Raw genomic sequence first — 20247 nt, 5'->3', positions numbered from 1 at the left:
ATAGTCTTTTTACGCAGACGCTAGAGAAGCCCTCCAGACCTCACCCTTCCCACCATCATGGGGTCATTTGGAGTGAGCGGTCTGAAGGAATCCTTTCCACGGAGGAGGGTATAGCCCACAGTGCCACGGGGCCCTGCTGCTGAGAAGAGGGCTCCACCAGACGGTGCAGCTTAAAGGCACACGGGCCACACCTGACACACCACTGGCTTTTATTGGGGGGGTATTCCAGGAGGAGACTCGGGGTGACGAGCAGGGTTCCCCAGCTCAGAAGAAGCCCAGCTTCTTTTTCTCTTGCTGCTGCTTCCACTTGGCCATGCTGTAGAACTCCTCCTTGGACTTCCCAAAGATGTCTTGGAAGTCAGAGTCTGAGAGGTAGAACTGGGGGTGGGGGGTAGGAGTGGCGGTGGGGAGGAAGGGGAGTCACTGGAGCCCAAGCTCCTGTGCCACCCAGAGGTGTCATCCACTCTCCCCTTCTCCAGTCTGCTCACTGCCTGGCTTTCGTGGCCACTCTGGGGGCAGGGTACCCTGGGATCCTCCAGTGCCGAGAACAGCAGCATTGGTACCCACCTCCTTGCGGGCAGGGTCCACACCCTGTGGCAGGTCCTCCACGGCCTGGTGCATCAGCCTTTCCCGGGGCAGGCTCCCATTGGCCACTGAGCTGCAGCAGCTGCGGGTGGAGCTTACGCTGGGGTCCTTGCCATCAACGCTGAGGCCCAGCTCCAGATCTTTCTCCAGGCAATCCTGGGAACCCTTGGAGGCCAGTAGGGGCGAGGGACCTGCCTTGTTATCACTCGGCCATCGAGTTAGCTGGAAGTTATGTACTTCCTGTCCAGAGAGAAGACTCATGGTCCGGAAGATGGAGGACAGGCATCCGCTAAAGACCACACTGAACCCCTGGCCCCTCCACCTCTGGACCATGTGAACCCAGACCACTATGTGGGGCTGCCAGGGTAACTGCCCAGCACTTACTGCTGTTATCTCAGAGATGGCGGCCCCTGGTCCCAGGCTTCCCTCCACCACCTCCTCATAAGATTGGTTGTTCTGGGGGCGGGAGTTGGGGCTGTTATCAGGACTGGCAAGGGAGGGAGCTCCCGGAAACCCAGACAAGTTCAGTTCCCCCCCTCCCCGACTCATGGGAGGTCCTCAGCCCAGGAGGGCCTGGAACAGCCCCTACCCCACCCCGGATGAAGACCCACCAGTGTGAAACCTCACCGTCCACTTGTAGGGGTCCCAGCTGGTAAACCACCCAGTGAAGGTGGCAGGCTCATAGCCCTGCTTGACCAGCACGATGGGTGTGTCCAGGCTCCTCCCCGCTGGATGAGTCCTCAGGTACTCGTGGCCCCAGGCCACGGCCTCCTTCTTCCACCCACCTGCAGCTTCCCCAAGCCACAGGAAGATCTGGGCCACAGAGGAAGCCTGGGCTTAGACAGGGGGAGGGCCCCCTGAGTCAGCCACCTCCTCCCTCCCCCTGTTGTCAGATGGCCTCAGATCCCTGCATGCATATGCCTGGCCAAGAACACTCTTACCCAGCATTTGAGATGCCCCCACACCCATGGACACTTGCCATCATAGGCATGCGTACATGCGTCTAATATAAACAGTTAAGAAGCACTAGCGTGTGGTAGGAACTAAGAACACAACAGTGAGAACAATCCAAGTCGCTGTCACTAAACCAGGTATTGTGACACCTGTCTGTAACCACAGCACTGGCGAGGCGGAGGCGGGAAGACCAGCTCAAGTACCACATACACAGGAGCGGGTAGGGCTGAAATCCCAGCGCCTGGGAGGTGGGATCTGATAGATGAGAGGAAGTTCGGGTTACGTAGTGAGCTCAAAGCCATTCTGGGCTATATGAGACTGTCTCAAAAGAAATAAAAAGATTGACAAAAATCTCTACCCCCATGGAATCTCCATGGGAGAGCAAGCCACATGTATGTCTCAGAAGAAAGGGAAGAAGAATCAGGCAGTGCCAAGGGCCTAAGGTGGGACATGTCTGCCATGCTCGGGGACAGCAAGAGGCCACCAAGGCTGGAAAAAGAGCAGCAAGGTGGAGCTGGGAGACTGGATCAGAGGGGCTGGCTAGGTAATGGGGTGGGGATCGCGAAGTGGGGAAGCAGGGAACAGAATCTGGCCTTGAGATTTCTCTGAGTGAAATAGGAGCTCAACCTCCTCAGAACTCAGTACCACACACAGTGACACATGCATGCACACAGTGACACACAGTCTCACACACAGTGACACACACATGTATACACACAGTCTCACACACACAGTGACACACACATGAACACACGTGTGCATGCACGATCACAGCTACAAAGACACATTGTCCATTGCCATAAGGCCAGATAGCCAATCACAGTCACCCACTGTCACCCACCAACATCACAGTGTCTGCACAGAGACACAGTCACATTTGGTCACCAGTCATGCATGTCTGGTTGGTTACATACACCGTCTCATAGCCACACAGAATTTCACAGACTCAGTTTCTCGGTCACACCAAAAACCAATCATATATTCCTCCTTTCCCTCTCACACAGACACATGGACACATGCAGCGTCACCAGTTACAACTGGTTTGGCCAGTTCTGTTTAGTCCTGGACCACACACACCATCGCTGGCGTGGTCTGCCTAATCCACAGCCACAGCTACCCAGTCAAATGTGAAGGTCCAAAGAACATCACACATACATATCCCGTCAGTCCTTCTATTTACTGCTATTTCTATACCGTCAGCCGCAGGCCCTCAGTCACGAGTCACACATCGCATCATAGGACACACAGTATCACATACAATGTTCAAGGTTATACTCACACACGGCCTGACTTCTGTTCCTAGTATGTTGTGGTTATACCGACACTCCCAGACTCTCAGTCCATGGCAACAATCGGTCACAGGTTAAACCCACCTTCACACCCAACTACACCAGTGCAGACACACCCTGCATGCCCAGCCCAGCCAAGCCGGGGTGGCTGCCTCACCTCCTGACAGGTGTCTAGTAACATGACATCATACTTGTCCAAGTCCTCTTGGCCAAAGAACACCACTTCCGTGAGGACCAGGCAGCCTGAGGGGCTGGAACACTCAAACAGTCGGGGCTGGATGCCGGAGACCTCTGGGAGCCTGGCCAGAGGAGGGGGGGCTGTGAGGGGTGCAGCTGGGCCACGCTGGCCCTCGGCATGGGTGCCCCCACCCCCAGCTCAGGGAAAACAGCTTCTTTGGACAGAAGTCCTGGGCCTTCCTCTGGACTCCACCCACTCCTTGACTTTGTGTAGGGTGCCTGCTCTGGGCCAGGGTCCTTTTCTTTCAAGGGACAAATAGAGCAGGTGACTGAAAACCTGTCAGCTGCTCTATGGATTTATTAGGGTAGGCACTGGAGAAGGGGACCCCAGACCTAGTGGGGAGAAGCTGAGCCGAGGCCCTGCCCTCCCTAGAATGGGAGTCACCTGCACTCAGTTAAGTCAGGAACTAGCCTCGGGTACAGGGTGGAAGGAGGGGAGCAAGTCTGGGGGTGTCGTGGAATATTTAACTCTGTAAAGGTGCGTTACTTTTGTTTCTGCTGCATTTGTTTAATTGTGTAAAGATGTGATGCATTTGTTTCACCTGCCTGTCTAAGGCACCTGATTGGTCTAACAAAACGCTGAATGACCAAGCTAGGCAGGAGAAGAATGGGCGGGGTTGTGGGGGCAGAGAGATCTAGGCTCGATAGAGAAAAGAGAGAAGAGAGGGACATGCCTGGGCCAGAAGCCAGGCAGCCAGACATGAGGATCCGGAAAGTAGGACAGACAGAAGGAAAGGTAAAAAGCCCCAAGTAAAATGTAGACAAAGAGAAACAGATTAAAATAAGAGCAAAGCTAAGGCCGAGCATTCATAACTAATAATAAGTGTCCATGTCATGATTTGGGAGTTAGTTGGTGGCCCAAAAGAAAGTCTGCTCCATGGGAGCCCAGGAGACTTGAGTGGACGGAGCACCCAGGGACCCAGCTCCTTCCATCCTTGAGTTCTTACTCCACCCTGATCTCCTATTCATCCCTTGTCCACTTACCCTGATCTCCTATTCATCCCTTGTCCACTTACTTTGGGATTGCCCTTGGAGGCAATGCAGGAAGTGGACTCTGCCAGCAGAGGGTGCCATTTCTCCCTATCTGCCCTGGCATGTCCCCATCCAAGTTACCAAGGGCTGGAGACTGCAGATGGAGGGGGCCCAGAGTCCCTCAGTTCCAGGCTTATCTTTCCAGCTCACTCTGTGACCTTTCAGTAGTCACCCACCTCCAGGCTTCAGTTCCCCCTCAAGAAAAACATGTTCTCCTGCAATCCTGTTACCTCTTGTTGCTGGGATAGGGAGCCCGGCCTCCGAGGACTTCCCAGAAGTGGGGAGGCTCTTGACCCTCCAGCACCGTTTCCATGTTATTTCCTGAGAAGACAGCGGCCACCGTCCGTGCCGTCTCACGCTGGTCCCCACTGCAGCCCTGGCAAGCAGAGGCTGGGTCAAACCCTGCAGCAGGCAGGCCTCCGCCTCCAGTCCCATGTCCATCCACTGGGGCCCATGGGGAGCTGGACCTGAGCCAAGGGAGGCCTAAGCTGTGGGCGAGGCCCCTGTGAGCAAGGTATCTCCCTTTCAGTTCCTCAGCTGTGACCCTGTGACCCTTCTGGGTCCAGACGTGGATGAGGGACACCAAGGCTTGGGGGTCCTTTGTGGTTCATGCTAAAGATGAGGAAACAACAAAACCCACAAGCAAACCGAGACTAGGTGCTGTGGGATAACGCTTTGAGCAGTTTTAATTAATATAAGCCTCTGTGTGTTTACTTGGGTCTGAGGGGCTGCGGACCGGGTGGGACACAGAAAAACTTTCAGCTACAACTAGGCCTCTCCCTTTCCCAGAGAGACTTGGGAAAAGTCCCCAAGCAGGAAGGGAGGCAGTCAGAGCCAGGCTTGCCTCTGACCTGAGGAACCCCAGCCCACTTGTGACCATGTAACTTCCCCTAGCTCTATCAGGGTCCCTGGACCACTTCACACCACCCACAAAACCACCCCACTGGCCTATAGCTGGTTGGGTTTCAAGTCTGCACTCGGGTGGAGGGGACCCATCTCTGACCTCGTCACCTTCCCAAGTGGAGACTCACTGGTACCTTCCCAAACCAGAGGTAGCAGATGTCAGTTGTGACCAGAAAGAAGATGTCGCTGGAGATGAGGGAGGAGGCACGGGCTTGCACCTCCATGGTTCTGGTGTTGTGGCTGTCAGTCCCTTGCACGTGGAACAGCCTCGGGCTGGATGTCGGCGGTCTCTTTCCTCTGTTGCCTGCACACCCCTAGAAGAAGGTGGGGCCTCAGGCTGAGGCAAAGGCTCCTGGGGGCACCTCTGTCCTAGTGGTGAGCAGACTGCTTCAGGACTAAGGCTACCACTGTCCTCTGGCCCTCTGAGTGTGGACGGTGGCAGTCCTGTCTGCGTAGGACAGTAAAACAGACCCTTTCGAATTAGACTTGTCACACATCTCAGAGGGCCCAGAGCAGGCTCCTGCCACCATGGTATGCCAACTCATCTAGGCACAGAATCAACAGAGCCAGGATTATGAGACCTCTGAAACGGACCCAAAATGAATCCTTCCTCTCTGGAGTAGCTATGTTAGATAGATGCTGCTGCTGCTGCTGCTACTGATGACGGTGGTGGTGGTGGTGGTGATGATGATGATGATGATGATGATATTATTATTATTATTATTATTATTATTATTATTAGTGTGTGCATATGCATGCGTGCTCATGAAGGCCCCAGGATGTCAGATGTCATTCTCAGGAATGCTGTCCACCTCCTTTGAGATAAAGTCTCTCATTGGTCTGGAGCTCACCAAGTAGGCTACACTGGCCAGCCATCAAGGCCCAGGAATCCTCCTGTGTCCACTTCCCAGGCTAGGGTCACAGGCTGCAGCATCCTACCCAGCATCTTTATGTGGGTGCTGGAGTCACACTCAAGCTTGCAAGGCTAACCCTTTACCAATGGAGCTGTCTCTCCACCCCCTGTGTCAAAGGGATGAAAGGTCCAACATGGGCTCTACCTGGAAGACCACCAGCTGCCCCTGGAAGATGGCTAGGAAGTGGGGGGGCTCTCTACCCATGGTCACATGTTCCTGCACCAGTGCTCCCTGGTACATGAGGTCCAACTCCTCAGCATTGAGGTTCAGGGCCTTGGTGTCCTCTATGGTGGTCTGGTGGCCCTGCAGCAGGGAGGGGGACAATAATTTGGCCTGCAGTTTCCTATTCCGTTCTCAGATTCTAGGTCTTGGGCTGGACAGCATGACACCCCAGCAGGGGGACATACCTGCCATAGGTACAAGATGTACCGGACACGGCCAAGTTTCTGGTACGTGTAGAGGGCAAGGTAGCAGTTTCCTGAGCACAACTGGCCATGGTGCTTGGGGTCCACAGGCTGCCTTTGTAAGTCCTGAATGCACCACACCTGAGGAGCAAGGGACCCATGGGCACAGATAACCCTTACCGGTAGCAGCCTGCGCACCTGCATGCAGCCGGAAAGCTCTCATTGGCTCATCTGGGCCTTCCATACTTCACACTGGACCTGGGAGTGACCTTTCCCCCACAGGCCTTAGCAGCCCACGCCTTTGCTGGCCGCTCTCAGCCCAGATTTAGCTTGCATTCTGCACCCAGAAAAGTGGGTGAAAGGCTAAAAGTTGCAAGAAGGATCCAGCTCCTGGCCCATGGCTACCTCAGTCCTAGACCCACTAGCTCCAGCCCTGGTTAGGGGCACACAGCACCCCTCCCCCATGCACAGAGCTGTGCTGTTCAGTCGAGGACAGCAGAAGCAAGGCTGGAAGAGAGGTGTTGGCGTTCTGGAGGGGAAAATTCCTTTTTTCCCTAAAGTATCATTAATAACAACAACACAATCTTCAAATAAAACAAAAACAAACCCCTAAATTAACAAAAACCAGGGCTGGTGATGTGACTCAGCTGGTCAAGTGCTTGTCCAGCATGCACAATGTCTTAGAACCCCCCAAAACAGGGATTCCCCCTGAAATCATGGCATTAGGGAGGTGAGGCCGGAGAATCAGAAGTTCAAGGTCAGCCTTGACTATATAGCGAGTTTGAGGCCATCTTTGGGATATGTGAGATCCTGTCTAATAAAACAAACAAAAAGCCAACGCCTGCCTCCTCGAAGGCTGAAATGACAGTGCTTTCCCACATTGTCCTAGTGACGGCTTGTTACTATGGGAGCCACACCTCAGCTTTAGAACCAGACAGAACAGGTGCTAGTCCAGGTCCGTGCAGGTTGGCATGTGACCTGTAAGCTGGGGATCACAGGGCCAAGCTCATTGCACATCAGCCAGCCTGGACTCAGTGCCTGGTGTCCGTTACCCACACCAACTGAGAGCTACACCAGGGGACTTCCCCTCTAGACCAGGCCATCAAAACCCCACGCTTTTCTGGAAAGGCTGCCAGGGACCAAAACCTCCCCAAAGGTACCTACCCGGGAGCGAGGCCTCCCCACTTCCACAGGCCCCCCGACTGTGTGCTTGGAGCTGATCCCAGACACCCTTGCCCGGCTTCCTTGCTGTCCTCCCCACAGCTTTCACCCACTCTTGCTCTGTCCACCTGGTCCCCTTCTGTTACCTCTACTCATCCCCAGACCCCTCTTTTCTCCTCATCCTGGGTTTCCTCCATTACCCGGTCTCCGCTCACTCCCTGCTTCCCAGTCTTCCCACTCACTCCCTCCGTGACCGTGTACCTGTTGGCCACAGAGCATGGTGCCTTGTCCAGGTGTTGTCAAGTTGTGTGTCTGTGAGGGAGTGACCATGGTGTTGTATGGCTTGAGATGACTGTATGAGCCAGTTGCTGGAGAGTGGGCATGTATGTTTCTATTTCCTTGAATACATCCTGGTCGTGGGTGGGTGGGTGGGCACCACATGTTCCTGGGTCGTTTTTGTTGTTGAGACAGTGTCTCATGTAGTTCGGACTGGCCTTGAACTCCTGATATTCTCTCCTCCAGAGTGCTGGGTTTCTGGGCATGACCCCCCCCCCCCACTTCACGCCCCGTCAACTGTTCTCTCTCCTTGTATGCACACTGCCAACCCCGAGCCAGTGCCCTCACCTCCACCTCCCCAGAGCCGTCATCCACCATTCTGAGCTGGGCCGCTAGCTCAGGCTGGGTGTGCAGCTTGCCTATGTCCGGCTTTGCCTGCATCAGTTTATCTGCATGGGGAGCTGAGAGTCAGTGACGTTCTTCAGTGCCACTGGGCCCACGCACTGCTCATGCATCTCATGGGGTCAGGGCCACACCCCTTGCCTGTCCAGCCCCCTCCCCAGCAGCCTCGGGTTCCTCCCAGGTCTGTCCACCCCTCCAGGCTCCACCCCTGCACCCTCCTTCACTCACTCCTCCCTTTGTGTTTTTTCCCATCTCGCTCCTCCGACCACATCTGGAACAGCTGCTGGAAGGCTATGGACTCTGCACCTTCGTTCACCACCTCCACATTGGTGTAGTTTGGGTAGCCTTTGGCCTGGATGAAACCCTGGGACATGGCTCTGTTAAGCAGGCCTGTGGCTCAAGGGCTCTAGGCTGTGTTCAGCCCCAGGAACACCCCCCAAGTGTGGCTCCCAGGACAGCCACGCTCTGAGCTGTGTTAGTTAACCAAACTCGAGACCCACTTAACAAGCTGGCTCTCTCACTACCGATTCTCCGAGGTCTCTCAGGTGAGACATGGTCCCCTTAATCCAAGCCTGGCGAAGGGCTGGCCATGACATACCCTACAGTCCCATAAACCTCTGCCTCCCACACACAATGCAGAAGGCTCTCAGGCCTCAGGGCAAGGCTAAGTCCTGCACACATGACCTCTGGGGTGTCACACATTTTCTCTCCCACGCAAAGTTTCCAGGGTAGACACACTCACTTCCTGACCCCAGGATAAAGATGTTCCAGGGGAAAGCTATTTCTTCCCTTAGACCCCAGGAGGACATCCTGTACCAGATCTGTCTTGCCTCCCTGTAGGGGCCCCAAGACCTTACCACAGCCCTGTTGAATGCAGCCTTCTTGTCCTGGGGGCTGGACTTTCGTCCCTGCCACATGTAGATCTTGAAGCCACCCTGGTCCAGGAGATAGCAGCCCTAGGTAGAAGTGTAAGTCTAGAGAGCAGGGACTGAGGTTGTGAGGGGGGATGGCTGGGGGATGGGTGGGTACTGGGTCCAGGCTTTCCTTACTTCCTCTTGCAGGAGGTTCTGGGTCAGTGGTCGGGTGGCCAATTCCTGGACCACCAGGTCTGTTCCCTTCTCGCAGACACTGGGGGACAGGCATCCGGATGCGGACAGCTGGCCTCTTCCTGGCCTCTGATGCCATCCCAGCACCCTTGAACGCCTCTGGTTTCCCAGAGGCTAAAGTCATGAGCTGTGAACTCAATTATTGTGACCTTGCTTGGGGCTTAGGTGGCTCCTTGACCCTCACAGGGCCTCGGTGTCCCCATCTGTACTATGGGCTTCTCGTCGATGCTGCCACACACCATACAAGAGTGTATGTCGTGAGATATACAGGCATGGCCAATCCCAACAACGCCCATGTCCTACCCAGAGACTTTCGTGTTTTCACTCAAGGTTTCTGTAGAGATGCTGTGTTGTTTCAATAACACACACATAGTTGTGACCCTTCACTCTCCCCATGCCCACCCCAGTTCTGCTCACTGGTAGAGACGGACGTTGGCCTTCTGCTGCTGGCTAACGCTGTTGATGGGCGTGGAAGCACCCAGGCTGCCTGACCTGCAGCCCAGCACAGCCTCCATGATGTGCATGAGGTCTGTGGCTTTCTTCTCATCATCTACCACACCAATCTGGGCACGGCCACCACGCTCCCTATCCCTGAGGCTGCAAGTCAGGGTCAGCGCCTGCAGGAGAGGACCCAGCAGTCAAGGCTTCTTAGGAGTGGCCCCTCATTCCACACACAGCCCAGCTGGGGTCTTTCTTATTGCTGCTTGGTACCCATAGGCACAGGGAGAGGGACAGGAAAGCTGGTGTCCTGTCATTCTAGTGTTCCCAGGCCTGCCACCAGTGGGACGTCTGAACTTTGCCTGTTGGGTTGAGACAGAGAGTCCAGCTATCTCTTGGGGTGGCCAGATGATGGACACTTGGAGGGCTACCTCTCCTCAAGCCCCACACTCCCGGCTCTTAGGGCAGACACTGACCCGTGATTTCTCAGAAATGCTGGTTTTAGGTCCGTTCCATTGGATCAGCACCTTGCCCAGGTCCAACAGGAAGATGCCCCCCTTATTAAAGCTGTTCCAGGACAAGGCCACCTTCAGGAGCCAGGAGAGAGATGTGGAAAAAAAAGGTGTCAGACCAGCAGCACCACAGGCAGGGGGAGGGGGCAGGGGAGAGGGAGGGGCAGGGGGCAAGAGGGAGGGAGGGAGAGTGGGCAAGGGGGAGGGAGGAGGAGGGGGCAAGGGGGAGGGAAGGGGAGGGGGCAAGGGGGAGGGAGGGGGAGGGGGCAAGGCAGGTTGTGTGGCTTGTATGAATGAGACTGTGCAGCTGTGTGTGTGTGTGTGTGTGTGAGAGAGAGAGAGAGAGAGAGAGAGAGAGACAGACAGTGTCTGTTACAGCATGCAGGCATGCATCTTCATAGCCACATGTGACCTTCTATGTGTTTATATAGAAGTGGGGCCTAGGTAATTTCTCATCTCTGTATGAACAGGCATTCGTGCATATACGGGGCACCCTATGTGAACAAGCGTGTGTGCTCACGGTGACAGTGCATATGTGCCTGTGTGGTGACAGTATGCAATGGAGCATAGGATAGTTATTGAAACAGACACATTTGGAGGACACTAAATAATCACAGTGGCATAATAGGAAAAACCAAGGACCACATAATGTCCATCTCCACACGACCAGGATTTTGTGGGGTTACAGTGCAAAGTCTGGGAAGGACTGTGTGTGTCACAGGGCTGCCGTAAGCTTGGTTAACTGTAGATGTACAGCTAAAGGGTCACCATCCATACGTCGATGAACGTTCATTGCATTAAACTCTGGCCACAAGCAGAATGTCTTTCTCCTCTGTTAATTTCCTGGTGTGTGAAAGTAAAGGGCGCTTTGTGTTAGTTTATGAAAGGGCACTGCATAGACCAGAGTAAAGATTCCATCCAAGGATGATGGGGTAGACAGTGTGTGTGTGTGTGTGTGTGTGTGTGTGTGTGTGTGTGTGTGTGTGACGATGACTGGTGTGAGAGAAGTGTGAGGTTATTCACACTCCCATCATGTGGCCTTCAAGGGCCCAGTGTACCACTGCATCTGCCTCCTCGGCCCGGGTTCTTAAAGTACCCACGAGACACGAAGAAAGACGGGCCAGCAGCAGAGCAGAGGGGGGGCAGGAACCCAAGGCTGCCTGTGTCTCCTGAGGGAGGTGGGCCGACTGGGGAACTGTAGCTCATTGCTCCACACACTCCCTACATCCTCCACCAATTCCTGCCCTTTCTTACGCTTCAGGATACTCAGCTGTGTGAGTCCGGAGTCAGACCACGTCCCCGGTGCCCTCACCTCAGTGGCAGACACATGCTTCCTTCCCCTGATGTGTAGCAGTCGCTGGACATTGTACACGTTGGTCTCCACATGCTTGAGAGCAGAGGTTTGGCCTCCCTTCCTGTAGCTGAGAAAGGGACAGGGACCCATGATTGAAAACCCACCTCGTGCAAGAATGAGTGTGGGAGTGAGCAAATGCACGTGTGTAATTATGTGTGGGGATGATATGTGTCTGTGTAACACATGTATTTGAGTACCTGTGAGCACGTGTATGTGTGAGTACATAGGTACATGAGGCACAAGTGTACATTGCTTATTAGCATGTGGAACTGTGTAGACTGAGGTAAGTTCGGGGATTTCATACAGGCTTTTTACCCAGGTGAGTCTAGACGTGAGTAGATGGAAGGGCATATCTGTGTGGTGGATATGAATATCCAGGTTTGCATGCCCATCCACAGGACATGCATTGGGTGGCATGCATTTTTTCATATACACACAGACTTGTCTGTACTATATGCAAATATCTGACCCAGTGATATCAAACAAAAATGATTTAGTATTGGCAATTAGATTAACTATTTTCAATCTAAATACTTGAATGCCAGGTGGTGATGGTGCACACTTTTAGTCTCAGCACTTGGGAGGCAGAGGCAGACAGATTTCTGTAAGTTCAAAGCCAGCCTGGTCTACAAAGTGAGTTCAGGACAGCCAGAGCTGTTACAAAGAGAAACCCTGTCTTGAAAAACCAAAAACCAAACCAAACCAAACAAAAAAACAAAAAAGCCAATAAAACAAAACAAAACACCTTGAAGCAAAGGTAAAGGAGACACTTCTCCCAGAAGGACAGACAAAGCGAGCTCTGGATAACACTGGTGACCCCTCCCACGTACAGATGGAGATCAATGACAAGGTGGCCACAAGCATTCACAGTAGTACTATTCAGAACAGCCCCAAAGTAGAAGCGGCACACATGTCCGCTGGATGCTGAAGTGATAACATATGGTAGGTTCACACAGCGGACTATTATCTCACAGGGAAATGAAGTCAAGTAATGCATGCCACAGTATGCGTGGATCTTGACAACAGGATCAGGAGGGATGAAGCTCAGTGGCTGAGGCTTGCCTGCCATGTGGGCAGGGCTCTGGCTTCCATCCTTAGCACAGGTGGGAGAGGACGGGGGGGGGGTGGAAGGAGGAGGGAAAGGAGGAAGAGGATGGTGAGGAGGCGGAGGGGGAGGCAGAGGAGGAGGGAGAGGAAAAGATTAAGACGAAAGGAAAACAAGTCAGCCATGGAAGCTCACTTTCTGTGTGGTTTCACTTACAGAACAAGTCCAGAATGGGCAAATGTACAGACAGAAAGCAGGCTAGTCACTGCCTTTGGCAGGGGAAAGGATGCAGGAAGGACCTGGAAAGAGGCTGCTCAAATGCAGCAGGCTTTTCAGGGTGATTAAAACATTTTAAAACTGATTGTGGTCATGGTTGCATACCTCTTAAACCACTGGATTGTATGCTTGAGATGGGTGGAATGTATGTGAGCTTACATACCTTAACAAAGTACCTACACATGCATACGTGTATACACACACACACACACACACACACACACACACACACACACACACGTGCTCGATTCAGCCAAAGAAAAGCCATTATCTCGGGTGGCTGGTGGTACCCTCACCAGAGTGTTTGACACACTGTGTCCCCTCTCTGTGCCCAGCTCTCTCAGCACTCACGTGACTCCGGGGTGGAAATAGCTGTGGAAGCAGTCGGACTCATGGCCCTGGGACTCTCGGTGCAGCACCGTCCGCTCTCCTAGAGCCTCCTGTAGGCGCTGTAGGAAGCTGACTGCAGCCCCCTGACGCTCTGCGCTGGCCTCCTTGCCGATCCAGTAGTGCAGGTCGCCGGACCCTCCCCGGGTAGCCTTTGGGCTCTGAGGGACCTAGGGCCCAGGCATTGTTATATGTGGAAGGGATGGGGCCAGGCTCCAGGGTCTGGTTGGAGAGTATGGTGGAGCCAGTGATCAAGGAACCAGTGGGCAGGTGCTTGGACGGAGGCTATGAGGGGAAATGGGGACAAGAAGGCCTCAGGGCAGCAGCCCCTTGTGGGTGGCATGTGGTATGGGGGCTCTTGATCTCAAGACAGAGTTTATTTCCAGGCCTGAGTTTCTTCAGTTCTGGGTCATGTCACCCCTCAGACAGACTCCCCAAGTGACTTACATGGAGGACGACATAGCAGCTTTCCTCGAAAAAATTCCCATGAGCCCTTTCAGGCAGTGGCAGCATCTTTAGGTTCTGAGAGAAGAGGTTGCCAAGTAACAAGTTAGGGACCTCTACTTATGGTTCCTGAGAAAGGGAAGAGGAGGGAGCTCTAGATGGGAGATGGGGGATTATTCCATGTCCCAGGCTGTGCTGTCTGGTTTTGCCTCTCACCTCAGTAATCCATATTTGGAGGGCTCTGTGACTGTCGATGGCTGGAACGTCTTGGTTGGTGTCCATCCTAGGCTAGTCAAGAATGATGGAGATGCAAATGGTGGAGGCCAACCTCTGGCTACCTTCGTTACAGGCTCCAAGCAAGAGTTCTCCCACCACCTAACGCTCTTCAAAACACCTTCATTATAGAATGTAACTTTCATTAAACATGCGACTTCAGCAAACCAGGACAGGCACAGTGGATGGGCTTACAGGGACCTGGGCAAACTTCAGCAAACCAGGACAGGCTTACAGGGACCTGGTTTGTCTGTGGGAATGCTTTACAACAGGCAGAGCTCTCTGGCCAAGAGTGCCCTTCCGCAGCAGCAACATCTGTAGAGAGAGTTAGAAACTGACCACAAAGGGCTGGAGGTGTAGTTCAGTTGGTAAAATGCTTGCCTAGCATGCATAAAGCCCTGGATTTGACCCCCAGCACCACACAGAACATGGCCTGGCTTTAATCCCAGCACCCAGGAGGTGGAGGCAGGAGGATCAGAAGTTCAGGATCATCCTCAGATATATAGTGAGTGTGAGGCTAGGTGGAGTGACAGGAGCCCTTGTCTAAAAAATCAAAAGGAGATAGAAACATGCCGACAGCTTTTAGACAGACCCAGGGTCTGCAGACTCAGGGACAGTCACTTCAGACTGTGTAAAGGAGACTCTTTCCAAGGACCCATCCAGTCTGCAGGGAAAGACCCTACAGATAGGGGTGGATTCTTGAAACGGGGCTCAGTGTTGTATGGAAAGACAAGTTCTGACCTCAGGGAAAGGGCAGAACTACACAAAGGTCTGACAAAGTTAGAAACGAGTGTATAGATAGACAGAGGGTCTGCACAGTGCAACAGTCTGGGCAGATAGGGGCTGTACAAACAGGCATGCCTCCACAGGCTGATGAAGCATTGAACGACTCAAGGTCTCCAGAGAGAAATGAGTTCTTCAAGCAGGGGCCCTCCGTGTATACAAGGACAGCTTTGGAGAGACCCGGGTACTACCCAGGGAAAGTCAGACAGGCTTGGCAAACAGGCAAAGACTGGAAGCCAAGAAAGGCTCTACAAACAGGTACAGGCTCTAGAGGCACACAGGAGCTCGGCAGCCTGGGGAAGGCCGCGCAGCCTGGGGAAGGCCGTGCTAATGTGGATAAAAAAGGACTCTGTAGAAAGGGCAGAGTCTGAAGCTATGGACAAGCACATCAATGCACAAGGCTCTGCAGACAGGAGCCACCCCCATAGCTATAGAAAAGTCCTCTAGTCCGAGCCCTGGAAAAGCTCTGTAGACATGCCAGAGCTTCATGTGCAGGATATCTCCAGCAAGTAGACGATGAGAATGGGTGCAGAAAACCATGGCAGGCTTTGCGAAGAGATTTTGGATCTGTAAAATGGCCCCCACCCTATGGTCAAGTCGGGGAGCCTGCAGAAGAATTGAGGCTCTCTAAGTCTGCAGAGGAACTACATAAGCCTACAAGGATCTACAGACTGGTTCTTTCAATGGCATTGGCTTCTCCAGAGAGGCACGGTGCTGCGGGTTGAGCCACAGGGAAGCCAGTGCTGTGTATAAGCACATTCACTCTAGACACAGCAGGATTATGAAGCAGGCCTGGGTCTGTGGGGAGCCCCAGGTCCTGCAAACAGGGGCAGGCTATACAGGTCAATTTGGAAATGGCCGAGGCTTTGTCAGTAGGGGTGAGCTCTGTCCACAGGTCTACCTGCAAACAGGAGTGTACAGACGCAGAGGCTCTACAAACAGGGATGATGTCTACAGAAGCACGTGGGTGTTCCCAGACAAACATCACCCCTGTCCAGTGAGAAATTCTCCATTGGAACAAGCTGAATGAACTTCTACCCAGGTCAATTCAGACAGGCTGTACAAGGAGAGAAAGCCCCTAAAAAGATCATGAGGTCACATGTGAGCATCAGGCCCTGCAGAACAGATGTGGACAGAGCATGGTTCTAAAGTGGGGGGAAGCTCTGCCATTAGGGCATAGACAGAGACGCGATAACCATCCTGCAAGTGGGAAGGTATTCGAGAATGGCACTTGTGTCCCACCCTATTGGTGAACACCCCTCTCAATTGGCATGTCCTCAGGAATTTCATTCTGGAGGGAGGGAAAGTCTGATGCCCTGGGTCAGCTTGAGGAAGGGCTTGTCTCCCAAAGAGAGACTTCACATACTTCTGACAACTTGTCAGGGCACCTTGCAGGACAGATCGGAGCACACAGAACAGTGACAGTGGTGGGCCAGTGATGGGCGGGACTGCACTTTGAGCAGGACTGCTCAGTCACGCAAAACTCCTGTGCTCCATTTAACCCTAAACCTCATAGCAGGACTTGGGCGGTGCTCACTGGACCTCTATTTGTTCCTCCTCTCGATGTGGCCATATTGGTTATATTTCCTTTCTCTGCTTTTCATTATTATCCATTCGGTTAGCCTGGTGAGCACAGGCGGCTGAGCCTAGCTTGCAGGACCATCAGGGAATAAGCTCTGATCCTCAAAGTTCTGATAACATTACGGCAGAGGAAACAATTGGCCCTAGACAGGGACAGGCACCATAAGCAGACAAATCTGCAGATAGACACCTGGACAGAGGTGCTGGACTGCTCTGTAGCCAGGACAGGCTGTGCATGCCCGCATCTGGAATAAAAGCAAATCTCACACGGGAGCGATGGAAACCGTGGAGAGACATCTAGACTGCGAACAGGTACCAGCTTTACAGGCTCCACAAACAAGACAGAAGTCCTGTCAACTCAGGATGGAGACTCTGTACAGGACTGTGACAGATTCTGCAGCAAGTAACAGGCTCAGGTGACTGCAGAAGGTTGGGCTGATGAAACATGCTTTCCTAATGCAGCCTTGAAAGCAGCTGAATATACATGCAGGCTCTGCAAACAGTCACTGAGCTTGCTGGAGTCTCCTTGCAGAGGAGAAACACTACGGAGGCCTGGGGAGAAGGGTGCTACCAACCCCACCCTCTCACATTCAGCTGCTTGAAGGATTCCCTGCACTACTGCTGTGGAAAGTGCAGACAGTCGTGGGTTCTACAGGCATGGAGGTGAAGGGTTTGTTATTCCTCAGTGCAACTTTCCACATCTAACCAAAATCCTGTTCAGCAGGCAGACGCAGTCAGTGGGTTCTGAGTCTGTCACATGGGTGGCCCTGGCACACCAGTGACTTCTTTGCTCTTGATTGGGCATCCGAGCCCTGCCCCATCAACAGCAAGAACACCCTAGGCTCTGCTGCCCTGTGTGACAGGGGAGAGGGGACAAGGTGAGGTAAGAGAGTTACAGAACCATAGGTGGCTCCCATTCTTTACTTCTTTGTCTAGGGCTCCTGAGGGCTGGGCTCAGGACAAGGTGGCCTGGAAAGGGGGTGGTGCAGGGGGCTGTCCATGCTGAGTCACGCCAGTGGAGGCTGTGGGCTGGGGCAGTAATGGGAGCCAGTACACCAGCCTCTCCTGCAGCCCCGGGGAAATCCTGCGCAGGTCTGGGTCTGCCAACATGGAGCAGGACAAATCCGTAGATAGTTGTTGACTGAGACTTGGCCAAGACAAATGCAGAAGGGAGTCAGCAGGCATGCTAACAATGCCTCCAGGTGTAATCATTGTGTGACAATGACACACACGACAGACAGGCACAGTCGTCATCTCCAGCAACAGAAAATGTGATGATACACCACGACGGGACCCTTCAGCAAAGACACTGAGTTTATATGCAAAACCAGTGACAGGAGAGTGACTAGGGACCCAGACAGGCAGAGACCTGAGGCACAGACAGATGAGAGCTAGGTATATAGCTCTCAGGTATATAGGTCATGTAACTATAAGGGCCACAGCGAGGTGGGAAGATCACTGCCCCATCTCAGGGCCACAGAGGAGAGAAGGGCAGATTGGCAGCCGGAAGTCTTGCCTAGGCTGGCCCCACTGGGAGGGGCAGCATCATCCTGAGGGTGGCTGGAAAGGTGCCCTGATACCCGCAGCCTGGAGCGTCAGATTGGGGCTGAAACCCCGTCCCTGTTGCTAGGGCAGGTGAGGGGAGAGACCTTTAAAGCAGGGGTCCCCCCTTTACTCCTCCAACACCCCGTGTTTCCTCCAGGCGCCTTCCCTCAGAGGTTCCATCTTTTCCCAGAGGGTCACCTGTGGCCCACGAGCCCCCACCCCTGGAAGTTCCCTTTTACTTTCCTGCACCTCCCCAGAGGGGATGCCATCCCATGCCCTCCTCATCCCGAGAAACCCTCTTACCTTCCCAGGGTTCCTTCCACTCGTGCACTGGCTCCCTTCTTCGCCCCTCCCCCAGGGGCTCTAACCCGCTGTGCAGGCTCTCTTCTGTTTACTTCTCCTCAGGGCACTCCTTCTCCATCCCAGATGTCCCCCCCTCCTCTTCCTCCTCAGGTGCCCCCCCCCCCCACACCTTTCTTCCTGGGTACCTGAGGGTAAACCCTGAGGTTTCTTTGCTTAACTTCCAGGAGAGGGCACAGCCTGCTGGAGGGGGTTAAGCAAACCTACTTTGGGGGTGACAGCGACCCCCGCCCACATGCAAAATGTGCTACTTCTTCCCCTCACGCTGGCTTGCCACGGTGGCCCTCCTCCACTGCTGCCAGTGCCGGTTCTCATGGTGGGACTGCCCTCAGCTCTGCCAGCCTTTAGCCCTTCTGTGTGACCCTGAGCCCTGGCACACCATGCCCTCCACTGGTTCCCAAGGCCCCCTCCAGCCCAGGCCTACCTTCTGGGAACTGCTCCTGCACTCCCCTTCACCCTGCTTGTGGGCAGTGCCAGGCCTGGCAGGAAGCCAGGATCTACCCATTGCCCCTCCCTCCTAACCGTAACTCAATCCCAGCCTCTCCCTTGGAGGACACACCCCAGTGTTCGGTGCAGCATGGACTGGGTATTCAGACTTAGTCAGTCAATAAATATTGACCAAGTCGTCTGGGAGCCAGCCCCCTTCCCAGGGCCTGGTAGACTCACTTCTTGGGTATCAGTGGGCAGAGAAGGTAAGGGGTGAAGGCCTGAGCTGGCCTGAGAAAACACTGATTTCTGTTCCTGGGAGCTCAGATAGGCAACTCCTCCCCACCACACACACACATAGGGAGGAGGGGTCCTTTTGGATCCAGGGGTTCAGGCCACTGTAGTGAATCTGTGATATCAAAGTCACTTTAGGAGGTGAAGGAAATGGCCGGGGCTGCCTCCCGGCATCTCCCACTCCCCATCTCCCATCTCTGGCTGGCTGCCCAGCAATGCCCTCCCCAGGGAGCCTTGATACCCATCGTGGGAGAGGCTAGTACAGTCTGCAGCAAAGAAATCTCTTCCACACCCTGGCTGCCGCTCTGTTACTTCTGACTGTGGGATATGAGAGTGCTGGAAATAGAGCCGTCTGGAAATGCCCAGGACACAGCTTCCCTCTGTCTCTTGTAGCCCCAGACAAGGCCCAGCCCACACAGGCCTCCCCTTCAACACTGCTAGTGCCTGTCGACTGTCCATAGACCCTTTCTGGAGTGAAATTTTTATGTACTGTTCCATGTCACAGGAGTGGACACTCCAGGAACTCCAGGCCACTCTGTGCCCAGTGGCCAGTGTGTACATGTTTTATTTTGGTCAGACAGGGTTACGCTGTGTAGCCCAGGCTGACCTGGAATTCACAATCCTCCTGCTTCAGCCGCTGAGTGTTGGGATTACAGATGTGTACCACCATGCTGGGCACATCTAATAGATATAGCGGTGGCTGCCAGTGTGAAGGGTCACCATAGTCACAGCATGCCCGTATCTCCTTGTGCTGGGCTCTGCCTGCGCACTGGCTGACTGTCCTGTGCATTGACTATCCTGTGCACTGGCTGACTGACTGTCCTGTGCACTGGCTGACTGTCCTGTGCACTGACTGACTGTCCTGTGCACTGGCTGACTGTCCTGCGCACTGGCTGACTGACTGTCCTGCGCACTGGCTGACTGTCCTGTGCACTGGCTGACTGTCCCGCGCACTGGCTGACTGTCCTGTGCACTGGCTGACTGTCCCGTGCACTGGATGACTGTCCTGTACACTGGCTGACTGTCCTGTGCACTGACTGACTGACTGTGCTGTGCACTGACTGACTGACTGTCCTGTGCACTGACTGACTGTCCTGTGCACTGACTGTCCTGCACACTGGCTGACTGTCCTGTGCACTGACTGACTGTCCCGCACACTGGCTGACTGACTGTCCTGTGCACTAACTGTCCTGTGCACTGACTGACTGTCCTGTGCACTAACTGTCCTGTGCACTGGCTGACTGTCCTGTGCACTGACTGTCCTGT

The 20247-nt window shown here is 54.0% G+C and overlaps 1 protein-coding gene across 1 annotated transcript; it reads right to left on the bottom strand.

Moving 5' to 3' along the window:
- Nucleotides 1-202: 202 nt before the first annotated feature.
- Nucleotides 203-14043, bottom strand: Vill (villin like). The gene is made up of 19 exons (XM_059268867.1): nt 13936-14043; nt 13723-13797; nt 13240-13445; nt 11526-11634; nt 10178-10288; nt 9681-9880; nt 9207-9285; nt 9015-9113; nt 8386-8521; nt 8104-8204; nt 6322-6459; nt 6059-6217; nt 5135-5314; nt 4328-4473; nt 2986-3127; nt 1213-1398; nt 970-1041; nt 568-825; nt 203-378 (listed from the first exon to the last, which is right to left on the bottom strand). The coding sequence occupies exons 1-19, from the start codon at nt 13999-14001 to the stop codon at nt 265-267; spliced, it is 2577 nt and encodes an 858-aa protein (XP_059124850.1). The 5' UTR covers nt 14002-14043; the 3' UTR covers nt 203-264.
- Between the last annotated feature and the right edge of the window lie 6204 nt (nt 14044-20247).

This window comes from Peromyscus eremicus, chromosome 7 (assembly GCF_949786415.1).
Source record: "Peromyscus eremicus chromosome 7, PerEre_H2_v1, whole genome shotgun sequence".
Taxonomy (NCBI): domain Eukaryota; kingdom Metazoa; phylum Chordata; class Mammalia; order Rodentia; family Cricetidae; genus Peromyscus; species Peromyscus eremicus.
This window is presented reverse-complemented; position numbering and strand designations above follow the sequence as displayed.

What these genes read in the sequence shown, in the direction of transcription:
- Vill (XM_059268867.1), bottom strand. Translation starts at nt 14,001, where the DNA reads ATGGACACCAACCAAGACGTTCCAGCCATCGACAGTCACAGAGCCCTC. An exon ending in AGCATGTGTCTGCCACTGAG is followed by an intron (nt 10,289 to 11,525) that starts GTGAGGGCACCG and finishes TGGCTCCTGAAG; the next exon opens with GTGGCCTTGTCCTGGAACAG. An exon ending in ACGGCTCTGGGGAGGTGGAG is followed by an intron (nt 6,460 to 8,103) that starts GTGAGGGCACTG and finishes CTTGCTCCTCAG; the next exon opens with GTGTGGTGCATTCAGGACTT.